The sequence below is a fragment of the Equus caballus genome, chromosome 30, assembly GCF_041296265.1.
Source record: "Equus caballus isolate H_3958 breed thoroughbred chromosome 30, TB-T2T, whole genome shotgun sequence".
Lineage (NCBI taxonomy): Eukaryota > Metazoa > Chordata > Mammalia > Perissodactyla > Equidae > Equus > Equus caballus.
Genome location: NC_091713.1, coordinates 18589926 through 18607319, shown reverse-complemented (window position 1 = coordinate 18607319; position 17394 = coordinate 18589926). Strand labels below are relative to the sequence as shown.

General features: G+C 39.0%; 1 protein-coding gene across 3 annotated transcripts in view; it reads right to left on the bottom strand.

Moving 5' to 3' along the window:
* Window positions 1–17394, bottom strand: part of AIDA (axin interactor, dorsalization associated) — a 44919-nt gene that overhangs the window by 3304 nt on the left and 24221 nt on the right. For 2 of the 3 annotated variants that reach the window (XM_023632711.2, XM_070256037.1), the window contains exons 7-8: window positions 4131–4253; window positions 1753–1875 (exon numbers count right to left, since the gene is read on the bottom strand). In XM_023632711.2, coding sequence (XP_023488479.1) covers window positions 1753–1875; window positions 4131–4253 — 246 coding nt within the window. The remainder of the gene's footprint in view (window positions 1–1752; window positions 1876–4130; window positions 4254–17394) is intronic. The other variant, XM_023632713.2, reaches the window with a different exon arrangement.

Below are 17394 nucleotides of genomic sequence, written 5' to 3'. Positions count from 1 at the left end.
AGCAGATCCCATTTCTCTTCAGCTATGGAACCCACGTCCTTGTCATTGTGACTGGGTCTGAGGTCTGAATAAATGTGAGAACAAAGTCACATTTGGAGACAATATTAAAGTCCAAATACGATACCATCATTTTAAGGAACTTTAAACAATTCTTATTCATCTGGCTCATCAGTAGATAATACATTTCCTGCATCCTGGTGTGCACAGCTTTGTGCTCCACGGCATTTGTAAGACAGAGCACAATGTGAGATGAGACCAGCCTAGGAAAGACGAACTGAAGTGCTGGGAGACACGAAGAAGGCACATTCATCAGCATGAGCGTCAGCTAGAACTGTACCTGTACACAATCAATCCAAAGCTGGAGAAAACGCACAGAGCTGAATTCTGAATGTGGTCTACTTTTAGCATCTTGTGAGTCAACTCACCAAGAACACAGTGCAGAAAAATAGACAAGTCAGCCCGTGACACACTCCCCACCCACGTCAGAAACATTTCTCAAAGCAATGGAGTTAAATGAAAAAAAAAATCGCTTTGTTACTGTTTTTATGCAGAAGGCATACCTCATACTGAAATTCCCTCAACGTTATTTCTTAGGCATGTCCTGCCTCCATATTCCTCTAACACAGCGATTCTCAAGCTTTGCTGTGCATCAGAGACACCAGCAGAGCGCTGAGCCCGCCCCTCGGGCTCTGACTCAGGCCTGCGGTCAGCCAGCACCGGCATCCAGCCGGGCTCCAGGGCTGCTGCTGCTCTGCTCACACTCAGAGCCGCTGCACGCTCGCAGGGGCACTAGAGCAAGCAAGCCCTTCAGTGGCAGAACAGAGAAGGCAGCAGCACCAGATTTGAGAAGGAAAATGTCAAATATTTTAGAGGTTGTGGCAATTGTTCAAAAGGCACTTTCTATATTGTGTACAAGCTTCCAGTAGAGCTTGAAAATTTCCAAAACTGCAACTGAATCTCAGGTGATAAAGGGATTCTGAAGTCTTCTCTTCAGAACACTGATGTTCCTGTTGGGCAAAAGGGACAGAGAAGGGCCGGTGCGGTGACGCAGTGGTTAAGTTCACACGTTCTGCTTCACTGGCCCGGGGTTCACCAGTTCGGATCCCGGGTGCGGACATGGCACTGCTTGGCACACCATGCTGTGGTAGGTGTCCCACATATAAAGTAGAGGAAGATGGGCATGGATGTTAGCTCAGAGCCAGTCTTCCTCAGCAAAAAGAGGATTGGCAGCAGTTAGCTCAGGGCTAATCTTCCTCAAAAAAAAAAAAGGCACAAAGAAGCATTTCATCCTAAGAACCGTTTAACCTCAATATGTAATTTCACCTTTTCAAACATTTGCTTGTGTCCTTTCCCATCCTCCTGTCAACTAACTGCAAGTGATGGTATCTTTCTACCCAATAAATCCAACTAGAGAAACCCCCAACGTGTTCTTTCAACTACTAGAACCTGGGAGCCTTCGGGAACCCTGCTTCCCCCAGCTCTTTAGTATGAGAAAAACTTTCATTCTGTTTTGTTGTTAGCGATGATAAATCTTTACTATCAAAGAACATTTTATTACATAATGGTGTTATTTATTATATAACTAGATAACATGATTCCTAATCCCACATTTTAAGAAACATATATTTCATTCAAATCAATAAACACCATGAGACATTTACTTCCGCCAAGCGTGCGGGCTCCACCAGGAACACGAGCACGGATAAGCTGGGAACTCTGGCCACAAGAAGCCAATTATTTACAATTACAAACCTTTGGTTAATTTTTCAACATGCTTCTGGAGCTCAATGTCCACGTTAAAATGAACATACGTATCTTCTTTTCTTGAAGCCACAGGAGTATCTTGCACAGGAGTTAAATCTATGCCGTTCAGATCTGGAGTGGAAAAAAAAGTTTCTGCTTAGGAGCAAACATACAAACTCAAAAACTATAAATGCAAGGAGATTCTCAAGCTAACAATCTCCTATTTGGTGTGAGCAGGTGCCTGAAGAGCTTCTGGTTCCAGAGGGACGTGGAGGGAGCTGAGGAGAAAGGGTGGAGGCCCCATGGATGGGAGGTGGACACCTTGCCATGACCGGGTACCAAAGGAAGCTTGAAGACGACAAAATTCGGTCCTGACAGTTAAGAGATGAAAAGAAGCTTCTGTCTTACTTAAGGAATAGGCCGCTATATTTCTGTGTGCAATAAAAATCTGGGATGTGAATAATATTCCACAATAAGGCCCCTACCCCTACTTTCCACCCTGATCAAGTGCACGGCATGGAAGGCCTTCACATCTAACGTTATCAGAATCCCCCTGTTGTGTTCAAGTCAGAGGACCAAACAAAGGGCATGACAGCTGCCAATGAAACTTTCCCAGAAATGAATACTTTTTTATATGTATTACCTAAATTCTGGTTACATTTGCTACAACACAACCTGATTTACAACAACCAGATGGTCCCATGTCTGGTGTATGGTTTTAATTTCCTGGAGCCAGGAATCTTCCAGTTTAATCAAATTCACCATGGACTGACTCAGGGACTACTCGGTGTTTATGCATTATTCCACAGACCCATCTTAGGGAACTTAAACCAGGTTAGTACATTTGACTATTCCAGCTTCTAAAGATATTTACACAAAAACACGTTTCAGGTCAACGTGTATGCAAAGGTAACATGACACCTACACCTACCCCTATATCATCATCACACTTTTGTGTCGTATGTGTAATTCCCGAATGAGATCCGCAGTTCTGCAAATGGCAACAACAAAGGGTATAAATACTTTCCAGTCGATTATGGATTTGAGAAGCGATAACGTCAGAAGTTAAAGCATCAAAGCCTTAGTGCTGGAGACCATGGTCTCTCCACGTTAAAAGTCTCCCATGTGGCCAAATTCCTTTTCCTGTTATTTGGTACTAATGTGCCCATGGGTCTGAATTTATTGCTATGATTGGTAAAAGTTTTCTACGTTTAATTTCAGTCCATATCTGTTTCTTTGATTTGCCTCAAACTGCAGGTTAACTGTGGACTGGATTAGCTGTGCTGTTATTTCTGAGTAAGAGGAAGACAACTGCATCTGCAGCCACCTCAGAATTCTTTTTAAAAGACTGCTGAGGGCTCTGCAAACACAGTGCTGTCTAAAATGCTTGGCAACAACAGAATAATTCAACCCCTGTGGTTTCCCTCTTAAACCAATGCCTGGAAAAGTTTTTTTTAGGAATAAATGGTTTGCCACATTGGATAGTTAAGAAAAAAAAATCCTTAAGATAATCATGCTTAATAACCACAGTAACATAGTAAAGGATAAGAGATACACCATGTCTTCACTGCCCCACAGGCCTGTGTCCAGGGTGTGGATGTGGACACATGCATCCTATCTCCCTGTCTCCACCGATGATTCAGCGAAGCCCTGATTCTGATCCTCCTCGAGGGCTCTCCTGGGTATAAACCTCTCCTGGACAGGGACGAGGGGGCCTGCAGTGGAGGTATGGGAAAACAGGAGAAAACCACATACCCTTGGAAGGTGGAGGACACTTTTTTAACCTGTTCCCTGAAGGATGGATCTGCTGTTAAAGACAATGTGTTTGTCTAGTGAGCACCCTTAATGGAATTCTTTTTCTTTTTTTCTTTTTGGTGAGGAAGATTGGCCCTGCGCTAATAACTGCTGCCAATCTTCCTCTTTTTGCTTGAGGAAGACTGGCCCTGAGCGAACATCTTGCCAATCTTCCTCTATTTTGGATGTGGGATGCCGCCACAGCATGGCTTGATGAGTGCTGTGTAGGTCCGGGCCAGGCATCCAAACCCACAAACTCCAGCCACTGAAGTGGAGCGTGCAAACTTAACCACTATGCCACTCAGCTGGCCTCAGCCTGATGGAATTTTAAGAATAAAAAGACATATACAAAGAAGAAGTCAGAAGCAAATGCGAAGGTAAGGTATAAACAGCAAAGCATTTTCAGCAAATCTCTCAGAGATGTGTAGGGAGGAACGACTACCTCTTCTCAGGGATTTTGCCTCATTGTAGAATGAACTAAATGAGTCATCATAGATACAAGAGCCCCCCTCACCCCCTGCCCCAAATGTCCCAAATGAGAAGCAACATTATACAATTCACCAGAGGGGGGAAATGTAGACACAATTATTTACCCTTTACACTAACTGTAATATAGGGATCAATGCACTGCCCGGCATCTTTCAGACCGATTTTCTCAATTCTGATAGTGAGTAACGTCATTCCTGGTTCTGATGGCAACCTTGGTAATAAAGTACCTGGCAACAGAGAAATTGCAATAAAAATGAGCTCCACCAATAATTTCAGAGTAAATATTTTAACAACACAGAGAAGATACAGCTTTGCTCTTAAGTGACTTAGTAACTAGTCAGGGATTATTTCGGTTTCCAAAACTCCCAAACACTTGACGTTATTCTTTTCACAGAAATATTTAATTAGACGCAAGATACATCTGTACTTCCATACCTTATAGTCAACACTAAAGCATGAATTACTAATTCAAGTTTGTTAAAAATTCAACTTACTGCAGGAAGCCCAATTAATTACCACGTAATTAATAATGTATATGATATACTCATATAATATATATAACTTCACATATACTCATATATATTTAAAATATAAAATATATTTCATACCTCAATATGAAGTGGTGGAAAAGACAGAAAAAGCTTTTTAAACACCTGTTATATTACCCTAAAGTTTGACAAATTTAATACCAGAATGAATCAACAAATCTCTTAGTTACTACTGATAGAGGAAATAAATCACAATGCAGTATTTATATGTTTAATTGAATAATTATACAGTCTAATTTCCCACTCCCTTCTTCATCCTATTCTGTATGATCTATTCTCTCAGAAATTAGTCCTACTGAGAATGCCACAGAAAACCACAAAAGCAACTGTATCTTTGAAATTTTTTCCATCTATCAAATTTTTTAAAACTGAAAAACCACCCAGAACAACACAAGAGCATTCCCCAAGGAGAAAAAGACATGAAGGAAGAAATCAGCTGCACATTTATTCATTTCTGTTAAATCATCTATGGAGAACAGATGCGAACAAAAGTTGATTGTAATCTAATATGTTTATAGTACCTCAAACTACAGAACCTAACATTTATAAAGGACTTTGATTGACATTCTTCAAGTTTCTATCCAACAATATGTTATCATACTTTTAATAACGAAGTCTTTGAAGTACATGAATCAACAACTTATTACATTCAAAATGTAATTAACTGATCACAAAGAGGATTGAGGGAATTTTGTGGGTGATGGAAATGTTCTCATATTGGATCAATCAAATTGATAGACATACAACACTATAAATTTATCAAAAGTCATTTTGAAAGGTAAGTGTAAGTTTTACACTTACAATGAGTGAATTTTATGAGAGGAAAATTACTACACAAATCCAAGAATCTTAACGGTGATACTTGCCAAAGAAAAGTTTTGGCTAATGAAAAGTTAGAAGTAGAAAAAGTAGAAAACCAAAATGGAACACTCAAAGCAGTATTCAATGCCATTTCAAGAGTAAGATTATACATCAGTGACAGCAGAACATGGCAGAGTGAGCTGTTCCCTTTACCCCTCCCCCTCCAAAGTACAACTAAATGGACATTTATTGATTCATGGAAGACACGCACAGAGTACCACAGGACGCCAGAGAGATCCACACAGCTATACATCTGAAGGTGGATGGACTACCCCCAGGGAGGTGGGAGAGATAGGTGGGCACTCGCTGGCCCTCCAGCAACCCTGTACATGTGTGCAACCGCTCTCTCTCCCGGATGGAGCACCCGTAGCACCGCTATGGCCTTGAGGGTGGGAGCATGCCTCAGCAGGACTGCAAAACAGGTGATGGCTTCCCTGAGCCCCCACATGATCACTTTCCCATCCAGTGGGAAAGCCCAGAGTGCCGCCACAGTCCCAGGGAGTGGCCCAGGCTCAGACCAGTGGGGAGGCCCAGCCCACCAAACACAATGGCCACTGAGACCTAGGAGGAGGCAGTGGTAAATTGACGCGCGTGGGCAAACGACTTCCTGGCTGCCGAGGACACCCATAGTGCTGCTGTGGCCCCTACCGTGGGAGCATGCCTCAGCAGGACTGTGGGAGCAGGCGGTGGCAACCCTGAGCCCTCGTGTGATCACCTTCCCATTAGGTGGGAGAGCCCACAGGGCTGCTGCAGTCCCAACGAGCAGCCTAGGCTCAGACAGGCACAGCTGGCAGGGATCATGGTGGGCTCACAAGACACAGCTCCTGACCCCTCCACTGGCAGCAGGTAGAATCTGTGACCAGATACTATCACTATGGAAAGGCACAAATCCACCCCATCAAATAGTATGAAGAGATATATTAATACTGCAGGCCAGAAGGAAAAAGACAAACACTCAGAAATCAATCCTGAAGGCACAGAAATCTACAATCTAAATGACAGAGAATTCAAAATAGCTATCATAAAAAACCCTCAATGAGTTACAAGAAAATTCAGAAAGACAGTTCAATGAAATCAGGAATAAAATTAATTAATGGAGAGACTTCTTCACAAAAGAGGTTGAAACTGTAAAGAAAAACCAATCAGAAATGTTGGCAGTGAAAAATACAATGAATGAGATAAAGAAAAATCTGGAGTCCTTAAACAACAGAGCTGATATTATAGAGGACAGAATTAGCAATTGAGAGGACAGAAATAGAGAAATGCTTCAGATGGAGGAGGAGAGAGAACTAAGACTAAAAAAAAATGAAGAAATTCTCTGAGAATTATCCGACTCAACTAGGAAATGCAACAGAAGGGTCAGAGGTATTCCAGAGGGAGAAGAGAGGGAGAAAGGAACAGAGAGCTTGTTCAAAGAAATAACAGCTGAGAATTTCCCAAACCTGGGGAAGGAGCTAGAATTACACGTAAAAGAAGCTAATAGACCTCCTAATTAAATCAGTGTAAAAAGACCTCCTCCAAGGCATATATTAGTAAAACTGGCAAAAGTAAATGACAAGGAAAAATACTAAGGGCAGCAAGGCAGAAGAAAATCACCTACAAAGGAACCACTATTAGGCTCCAGCAGATTTCTCAGCAGAAACCTTACAGGCTAGGAGAGAGTGGAATGACATATTCAAAATTCTGAAAGACAAAAAATTTCAGCCAAGAATACTCTATCTAGTGAAAATATCCTTCAGATATGATGAAGAAATAAAAACTTCCCCAGATGAAGAAAAGCTGAGCAAGTTTATTGACACAAGACCCCCGCCCCCAACAAGAAATGCTCAAGGCAGCCCTCATACCTGAAAAAAAAGGGTTTACAAAGCCTTGAGCAAAGAGATAATTAGGCAGACAAAATCAGAAAATTGCAACTCTCCACCAGAACAGAAACTTAATTATAACTAGAACAAAAAATTAATTATAACATTAAAGATAAAGGGAAGAAAAACATCAAGAATAAACATAATCACTTCATTTTAACCACAAACTCACAACACAAAACAGAACAGGCTGTGACAACAATAACCTAGATAGGGAAGAGGAAAAGGATGGAACCTGCTTAGACTAAGGAAATAAGAGGCTATCAGAAAACAGACTATGTCATCTAAGAGATCTTTTATACAAACTTCACAGTAAACACTAAATGAAAAACAGAACACAGACATAAATGATAAATAAAGAGAAAACTGAGAAAAACTTCACAGAGAGCCACCAAATGGAATTGGCAGTCTGAAACACATAGGATGACAAATGAGGGAAATTCAGAACAACTGGAAAACAAGTGATAAAATGGCAGCATTAAGCCCTCACATATCAATACTCACTCTAAATGTAAATGGACTGAATTCTCTTACAGTAATCAAAACAGCATGGTACTGGTGCAAAAACAGACACACAGATCAATGGAACAGAAGTGAAAGCCCAGAAATCAAACCACACATCATGGACACCTAATCTTTGACAAAGCAGTTAAGAACATACAATGGAGAAAGGAAAGTCTCTTCAATAAATGGTGCTGGGAAAACTGGACAGCCATATGCAAAAGAAGGAAAGTAGACCATTATCTTTTGCCATACACAAAAATGAACAAAAAATGGATTAAAAGACTTCATGGTAAGATGCAAAACCACAAAACTCCTAGAAGAAAATATAGGCAGTACACTCCTTGACATTGGTCTTAGAAGGATCTTTTCAAATACCACGTCTACTTGGGCAAGGGAAACAAAAGAAAAAATTAAAAAATGGGACTTCATCAGACTAAGGAGCTTCTGCAAGACAAAGGAAAGCAGGAACAAAACAAAAGACAACACAGCAACTGGGAGAAAATATTTGCAAATCATATATATAACAAGGGGTTAGTCTCAAAAATATATAAAGAACTCAAACAACTCAACAACAAAAAACCAAACAATCCAATCAAAAAATTGGCAGCGGACATGAACAGATATTTTTCCAAAGAAGATATACAGATGGCCAACAGGCATATGAAAAGATGTTCAACATTGCTAATCATCAGGGAAATGCAAATCAAAACTACACTAAGATATCACCTTGCACCCATCAGAACGGCTATAATCACCAAGACAAAAAATAGCAAATGTTGGAGAGGATGTAGACAAACGGGAACCCTCATCTACTGCTGGTGGGAATGCAAACTGCTGTAGCCACTATGGAAAACAGTATGGAGATTACTCAAAAAATTAAAAATAGAGATACCATATGACCCAGCTATCCCACTACTGGCTATCTAGCCAAAGAACTTGGAATCAACAATTCAAAGAGACTTATGCACCCTATGTTCATTGCAGCATTATTCACAATCACGAAGATGTGGAAGCAACACAAGTGCCCATCAACCAATGATTGGATAAAGAAGATGTGGTATATATAGACAATGGAATACTACTCAGCCATAAAAAGACAAAATCGTCCCATTTGCGACAACATGGATGGATCTTGATGATATTATGTCAACTGAAATAAGCCAGACGGAGAAAGACAAACACCATATGATTTCACTCATATGTGGAAGATAAAAAAATACACGGACAAAGTGAACAGATTAGTGGTTTCCAGAGGGGAAGGGGGTTGGGGAGTAGGCATAAGAGTGAAAGGGGTACATTTATATGGTGACAAATGATAACGTACAACTGAAATTTCACAATGTTATAAACTATTATGACCTCAATAAAATAAAAATAAATAGAAAAACAAAAAAAGTAAGATTATGACATTCCTTTTTCACATGAAATAGGTCTGTTACATATTGCCATACTCTAACACATTTTCATATTCAAAAGTTTTATGTTAAAGATAAAAGGTCTCTTACTGCACCCACTGTCAAACTATTTTTTAAAAATTTCTAACAGTGAAATCTAACACGTATTTAGAAAAGCAAATAAAAAACAAGTGTACAGCTTAACGAAAAACTGGAAAGCAAGCAGCCATGTAACCCCCACTTGGGTCAAAAAACTAAACCATTACCTCGGGAGCTTCCTCCTATCCCCACCCAACGCTCTTCCTAATCCCTCCCACTATCCTGGCTTTTAAAGTAATTACTAAAAATCATCCCTGTATAATAATGTTTTGCCTGGTTTTGAACTTTAGATTTATCCAAGCTGTTTCCAGTAGCTGTAATTTGTTCACTTTTATGATTCTATTGTGTCTGTAAATAGTATGCAGGTTGTATAAATATACCATAGTTTATGCATCAATTCTTCTGTTGATGGGCATTTGAGCTGCTTCAAGTTTCTGGAAATTGTTAACAATGCTGCTATAAACATTCTTGTATACATACTCTTGTGCACAAAAGCACATATTTCCAAAAGAGAGGAGTTACTGAGTCACATGATATATCACCTTTATGTTTACTATGTATGACAAACTGTTTTTCAACGTGGTTGTGCCAATTTCTACTCCTAGCACAATTCCCGTGCTCCACATCCTCCATGACACTTGGAACCATCAGATTCTTCTTTTTAGCCAATGTGGGTGTGGAGAAATGTTGGTCTAGCTTTAATGTGCATTTCTCCAACGATTAACAAGGTCAGAACCTTCTCATTTTAGAATCAGCATTTGGATTTCCTCTTTCCTGAAATGTCTGTTCAATTATTTTGCCCATTTTTCTCCTGGAATGTTCATCTTTTTCTTATTTATTTGTAGGAGTTGTCTAATATTTTGAAATCAGCTTTTTGTTGGATACACGTTTTGCAAATAGCTTCTCAGTGGCTTTCCTTTTTTAAAAAAGACCTTTATGTTGAAGGGTAACATACATATTAAAAAGTGTACAAATTCTAAATACAGCTTAATGAATTTTCACAAAGTGAACACACCTGTGTAGCAAGCCCCAGATCCAGGAAAGACATCAGGAGCATCCTAGGAGCCCTCCTGGTGCCCCCAAACACCCAATCACTCTCTCTCCTAAGAGGTAACAATTATTTTTGACTTCTAACACCAAAGATGAGTTATGCATGTTTAGAATGCCTTTTCTCTGTTAATGGCATCTTCCAATTATGAAAAATTCTTAATGTTAATATATTCAAATTTTTAAATCTCGGAATTCCTTTATAATCAGTGCTTTCTGTGTCCTAGTCAAGAAATCTTTCCCCCACTCCAAGGTCATGAATGTATTTTATCCTGTAAGAGCTTTATTGTTCTGCCATCCACATTTAATTCTATAATCCACCTAGAATTAATTTTTGTCTGGTGTGTGGTAGGAGCCCAATCTCATTCTAGTCCACATGGACACTCAATTGGCCCAGCATGACTTATTTCAAAGACTGTCATTTCCCCCATTGACCTGCAGTGCCACCTCAATCATGAAGCAAGTGTAGGTCTGTTTCTGGGCTCTCCATTCTGTCTCACCGGACTGTTTATCATCTTTGCACCACTACCACTGTGTCTTAATTACCATAGCTTTATAAAAGTCTTGACATTTGGTAAAGCAAATTCTCCCACCTTGACATTATTCTTCAAGAGTCTTAATCACTTTTGGCCCTCGCATTTCTATGTGAATTATAAAAACAACTGTCAAGTTCTTTAAAAAAACCAAAAAAACCTGTTGGAATTGCTGTGAAATTCAGATCAATTTTAAATAGTCACATCTTTACAAACTGCTTTTCCCAATCCATGAACTGGAATATTGCTCTCCATTTATTAAAGATTTCTTAATTTCTCTAGGTAAAGTCTTATTTTCTTCACAAAGATCTTAGACTTCTTTCATTGGATTTATTACTAGGTACTTGATATTTTGCGATACCATTATAAATGTTATAATATTTCATTTTCTAAGCAATTGTTGGTTGTTTATAGCCAGAATCAATTCTTATGTACAGATTTTATATTCAGGAACTATGCTAAACTTTCTTATTAATCCTAACTACTTACCTGTAGGTTCTTTTGCACCTTCTATATACATATTCATAACATTTGCAAACAAAGAGAGGGGCTTTTCTTTCCCTATTTTTTATCTTTTATTTCTTTTTCTTGTCTAGTGCACTGGTTAGGACTTCTAGAACAATGTCGATGAAAAGAGGTAATAGTAGGTACTCTTGTCTTATTCTTGATTTGAAAAGCTATGATTTTACCATGAAACATGATTTGGGCTTGAAGTGTCCCTTAGAGAACACTTAGAGAAGTGTTCCGTTCTCAGTCTGCTGGAACTTTTTAAACTCAAGTTAAGATTTAGAACGTAATTTAAAAATTTTTCTGCATCTATGGAGATTATGAGATTTTTCTGCTTAATCTGATGATGTGAATTACCTTGATATATTTTGCTTATTCAACAATATATTGTGAAACATCACTCATCAGTTCATGGAGATTTTTCTAATTATCATCTATAGTATTTTATATATTATAGTTTAGTCAGCCAATCTATGGATGCCATTTAAGTTGTTCCCAATATTATACTATTACAAATAATACTGCAATAAATAACCTGGTGTACATGCAAGTATTTTTTTCCTATTACTGGAAGTGTATCTTCAGAATAAATTCCTAGAAGCAGGTTTGCTGGGCCTAAGAGAAAATGTCTTTTATTGTTGTTAAATATTGCTGAATTCCCCTCTAGAGGGACTACACCATTTTGTACTCCCACCAGTGACAAACGAGCATCTGTTCCCTACAGCTACAGCAATGTAGTTTTAATCTGCATGTCTCTTACTCTAAGTTGAGTATCTTTTCATATGTTTAAAGGCTGCTTGTACATCTTTGTGTGTCTGTGTGTGTGAACTGTTCATGTCTTTTGCCCAATTTTCTAATGTTTGTGGTCTTTGTTGTCACAAGTTGAAAATTTCTTTATTTATTAAGAACGTTAACACTTATTTGTCGTTTTTATTTTATGGCTTTTTTTGACAGTCAAAAGGGGATTACTTATCCAACTTTCAAAGTCAATAGTAGATTCCCTCTTTCTTTTTCTTTGGTGAGGAAGACTGGCCCTGAGGTAACATCTGTTGCCACTCTTTCTCTTTTGCTTGAGGAAGACTGTCCCTAAGTTAATATTTGTGCCAATCTTCCTCTATATTTGATGTGGGTGCCTCCACAGCACGGCTTGATGAGCAGTATGTAGGTCCACACCTGGGATCTGAACCCACGAACCCTGGGCTGCCAAAGCAGAGATCATGAACCTAAACACTACGCCACTGGGCTGGCCCCCAGATTCTCTTTTTATGAGACTATGTTTTTCCTAAGTGAACATTAAAACTGTTTCTACCTTGGGGTGAACCAGTTTCATAATCTACAATGTCTAGCTCTTTTAGTTGAAATGAATGGGATGATATTTCTTTCCTCCTTACCAACAAATTTCTTTGCTTGAGACCATATTAAAACTTAATCTAACAACTAAATGTATTTCTGACAAGGCAATACAGAGGCAGTGATTTCAAGCTGAAAGATCTTTAATAGGTTTTTCTCTAATTCAAGGTAGGATATAGAACACTCCACCATGAAGGTTCAGTTTCACCCTTAGTACCTTATTAAAGAACAGCTGCAGCTGACTATATAATCAAGACTACAAATAGTATAGAATGGTGTCTACTCAAGGTGCTTCTCCACGGCTTCCAATGTGCTCTCTCCCTGCACGGCCAACACCTACACACCTGTGAGTCTCAGTTCAGGCCAGATTACCTTTGCTCATCTCCCTTAGCCTTTTTTCTCACTTCTAATACACTGTGCACTTGTCTCTAACCATAATCACGTACTTTTGGCTTTGTCTTGCTGACTGCATGGTAAGCATCTTGAGAGACAGGTCTGGATAACTGCTCATCTTTGTATTGTTTGCACTAGTAATAAATAGATCTTTATTGAATGAATAAATGAATTTTATAACTCTAAAGGTTATTAGTATGCTCTAGTAAACAAATGGCTAGATTATATATATATATCAATGCACTGTCTTATAATATATACAGAAGAAGAAAAAATCCTAGGATAATACCGTATCATCTGCAGTTCCTTCATTAGATGAGAAAGGCAGCATGTTTGTGTATCAAAGATAAAAGCATACAATAATTAGAAATCAATGTGCAGCATTAAAAGATTTCTAAATGAACAATTAAAACATTCAACTATATAAAGTAATATGACAACAGGTAACTATGTTCATAAAATTTGAAGACTGTAATTGGGATAAGAAATCCTCATACATGATCTGGTGTAAACTAAGCTATTTCAAATAGAACTAAACCATTTGCTATCTCATCTAGAGCAAGGATCAAAAACAGTAAATGTTTTTCCATGTAGAAGAGTTGCATAAAGCATAAATAGCCGACATTTATAGAGCATGTTCAATGTGCCAGGCACTGTTCTAATCCCCTACAGGAATTAATTTATTTAACCCTCACAACAACCGTAAGACATAGGTGTTAACATCAGTCCCATTTTTCAGAGGTGAAAATTTAGTAATTAACTAACTCGTCTATTGGGCTCCAGAGTCCATGCTTCTAACCACATGTCCCATTTGCCATTTTTTAATTTAATTGTCCACAAAGCCTAAAAAGGACTTGAAGGATAACCTCCATCTCAGGTCCGTAACACAATCACATCTGCCAAGTCCCTTTGCCTACAACACACACATTCACAGCTCCCGAGGATTGGACGGGGACATCTTCAAGGGGCCATTGCTTCTGCCTCACACTTCAAACACAGAAAGCTCTACATGCCACAGCTAACTGTCTAAACCAGGATTTCTCAACAAGGGTTCTGCAGAATCACAGTGGTGTGCTTGAGCTCTGGCTCAGAGCTCCACAAAAGGGAGGGATTAAGAAAGAATAAATGCTGTTTGAACTTAGCACACTGAGGAATGTATGTTCACAGTGACAGACAGACACTGGCAGCCCCTATAGCAATTCCATTACAGGTCTTTGAGCCTCATATAGCAGTGGGCAATACACCCACGTTCATTTGGTTGGATGTATTTTCAGTTTTTTTGTTTTGTTTTGCTTTTGCTGAGGAAGATTTGCCCTGACCTAACACCCGTGCCAATCTTCCTCTATTTTTTTAGTATGTGGGCCGCCAGCACAGCATGGCTGCTAACATAGTGGTGTACATCTGTGCCTGGGAACTGAACCGGGGCCACCAAAGAAGAGTGTGCTGAATTTAAGTGCTAAGCCACCAGGGCTGGGTCTATTTTCAGTTTTTTATGCAAGTGGGGCAGCCATTGGTAGCCAGTAGCCCTATACTCCATGGAAGATGGCAGCCTGATGATGTCAGCCTCGTCTTCTGACACACCTGCCCCAATCTCCCCTATGCAGCACCAAGTGGAGCAAACACGTTCTACTGTTGTCCAAGAAAACTTCAGGGTATTTTTTGATTCAATGTGGCTTTTGAAGAAGAGGTATGAGTTAGGAGAGGAAAACTGTAAGCCTACAGACAATTCTGAAAGGTAACAACAATGAATCACAAGCTTCAGAGTCATTTCACTGCATCAGTACAATAGGGGACACAAAAAAGCCCATCTCGATGGTGGAAACCATTTATCACAGGTTGGACTTGGGCTGCTAATCCAAGTTGTCCTATTCCACTGTGCATTGTCTGTGCAAATCAATTTATAAATGCAGCTGTGGATGCAGAAAAGCTGAAAAATCACTTGACTACAATCAGAGCCACTGACAAGTAAAGTGCTGATTATTTTCAGATTCTAATAGCCACTGAAAATAGAGAGTAGAGCTTTTTTAAAAAAAAAATCCTATTTGGTTAAAAAGGCTCAGAAAGTAAATTACTTAGGAGCAGAATTTAGTGCCCAGAAAAAGAAAAGCCACACAGTTGGTGAGAATCTAATAATGCCAGCATGCGAAATTATGGTAACTGTTTAGGACAAAATACCATATAGGAAATTGAAAAGGTTCCACTCTCACACAGTACAATAAGTTGACACATTGATGACGTTTCACATGACGCTGAAGAAGTTTTGTTATCAGCTATAAAAACAGCTTCTCCATTGAGTCTACAGATTTTGCCAATAAATGTCAGGCTGCAGCATTTGTAAGACCTATAAACGATGGTGAAAATCTAGAAAACTTTTTCTGCTGCCAAGGCCAAGACAGACTCAATGCCCAGTCACCATCTCTGTCTCTGCAGCACCGCACTGGCCTCGGCACTGAGGGGTCACGGACAGCTGGCTCCCCTCTGGTAGAAAGAGAAAATCTCGACACTGTCCCAACTCACAGCATTCTTCACAGAGAGGTGATAGTGTCAAAACTCTTGCAGATGAAATGAAAAGAAGTTCCAGATGTTATCACCAAAATGGCTATGTTTATTAAACAAAGACCAGCCCACTCCAGAATGCTTTAAAAACTGTGTGAAAATGTTTGACCGAGCAACAGCACAGGCTCTCAGCTGAGTATGTTACACCATGGCCGCCAGGGTAGGGTGAGAGGGACTGCATGCCAGACACTGAGTCCCCAGAGGGCTGGTGAGGTCTCCAGCGATCAGCAGCATCTCCCTCCTGCAGCTGGCACCGAGAAAGCAGAGGAGCATCTGTGGCCCCTCGTCCCTCACCTACAATTTCTCTTTTCCAAGGGATGCTGACAGCAATGCAGACCCCAGCATAAGGAGTATCTCTTCACATTGAGTGGTTCCCTGTGAGGGGCCAAAGATAGCCTGGTCAAGAGAGATTATGGAGAACCAGACTATGAGTGGACCACCAGCCCAAGGCTCAGGAGTCTGTTAAGTCCATAGAAGGAAACAGAGGTTATACAGAAATTGAAGTCAGTGAAATCCTTTAAGAACCTGTCCTCACAAACAGAAGAGGAAGACAGCTATTTTTTTTCATCATATGAATTTTGCTCCTTAAAAAATTGCTATTGCTTACATCAAACATCACAACAAAAGGAAGATTTTTCCCTCTGGCCCAAAACGGGAAATGGCACGATGGTCTTTGTTCAAGACAGTAGTATATGATCACCCAGACCAGAATCCAAAAGAGGCAATGCCTTCTCGGAGATTACTGAGGATGATATCTTTTGAAAACACTGTGATTTGAGTTTGCTTATTAAGTAATTTTATTTGTTTGACATTTTATATGATACTGTACAGATTTTGCCACGGCATTGGTATTACAATGAGAGGTGAGTTGGCCTTATTTTGTCTTGGTGCTTCAGAAATTAGATATCATTAAGAAGGAGTATATAATTTTTATCTGCACTTGGAACAGAGTTCATTCAGGTGTCCAAAACGTGGCTTCAGCAATATCACATATATGTGATAATATATATATTCTGTTAGTTATCATTGTTTTAATTATCATACTTATAACTAAATTCACATCTTTATTCTGACTCAGATTCTCTGTCATCCAAATGCTTTTTTTAAAGTGCACATTTCTTTGTGCTGCTAAAGTGGTAATAAAAAGGATATACACAATAATTCTTTGCATTTAAGTAGCATCTTTTTCTTTCAAGAAAAATTCTTCAGTTATTTTGGGATAATTTTAAACACAATTTAAGATAATGATACTGCTCAAACAGGCCACAATATTTGATAAATAGTAGATAACACATTAAATGTGTCTTCAAATTCTGGCAATCGAGAATCTTTGCAATTTACATTGCATATAGCTAAAAAGTTATGTAAAGACTATTTGTTTGAAATACTGAATTCAAATTAGAGGTAGAATTTATGCTAAAATATTAAAATACATATACAATTTCCTTTAGTTAGTAATTGTTTAGCAGTTGAGGAACATGGGTTCCCCTAAGCTTTCAAGAGAAAGAGTTCGAAATTATAAGAAATTTCTTCATTTTTTAAATTACTTTAAAAATTTGCAAAAAAATTTAGGGACCAGTACCATTTAAATAATATTGTAGCTAGGTCTGTGAAATTAAACTCATACCTGATGAAAGTTGTTTGTATACATACATAAAGGGTATATATAAGTACGCTGACTCATTTAATTTTCCTTATTAACAGCTACTAGAAA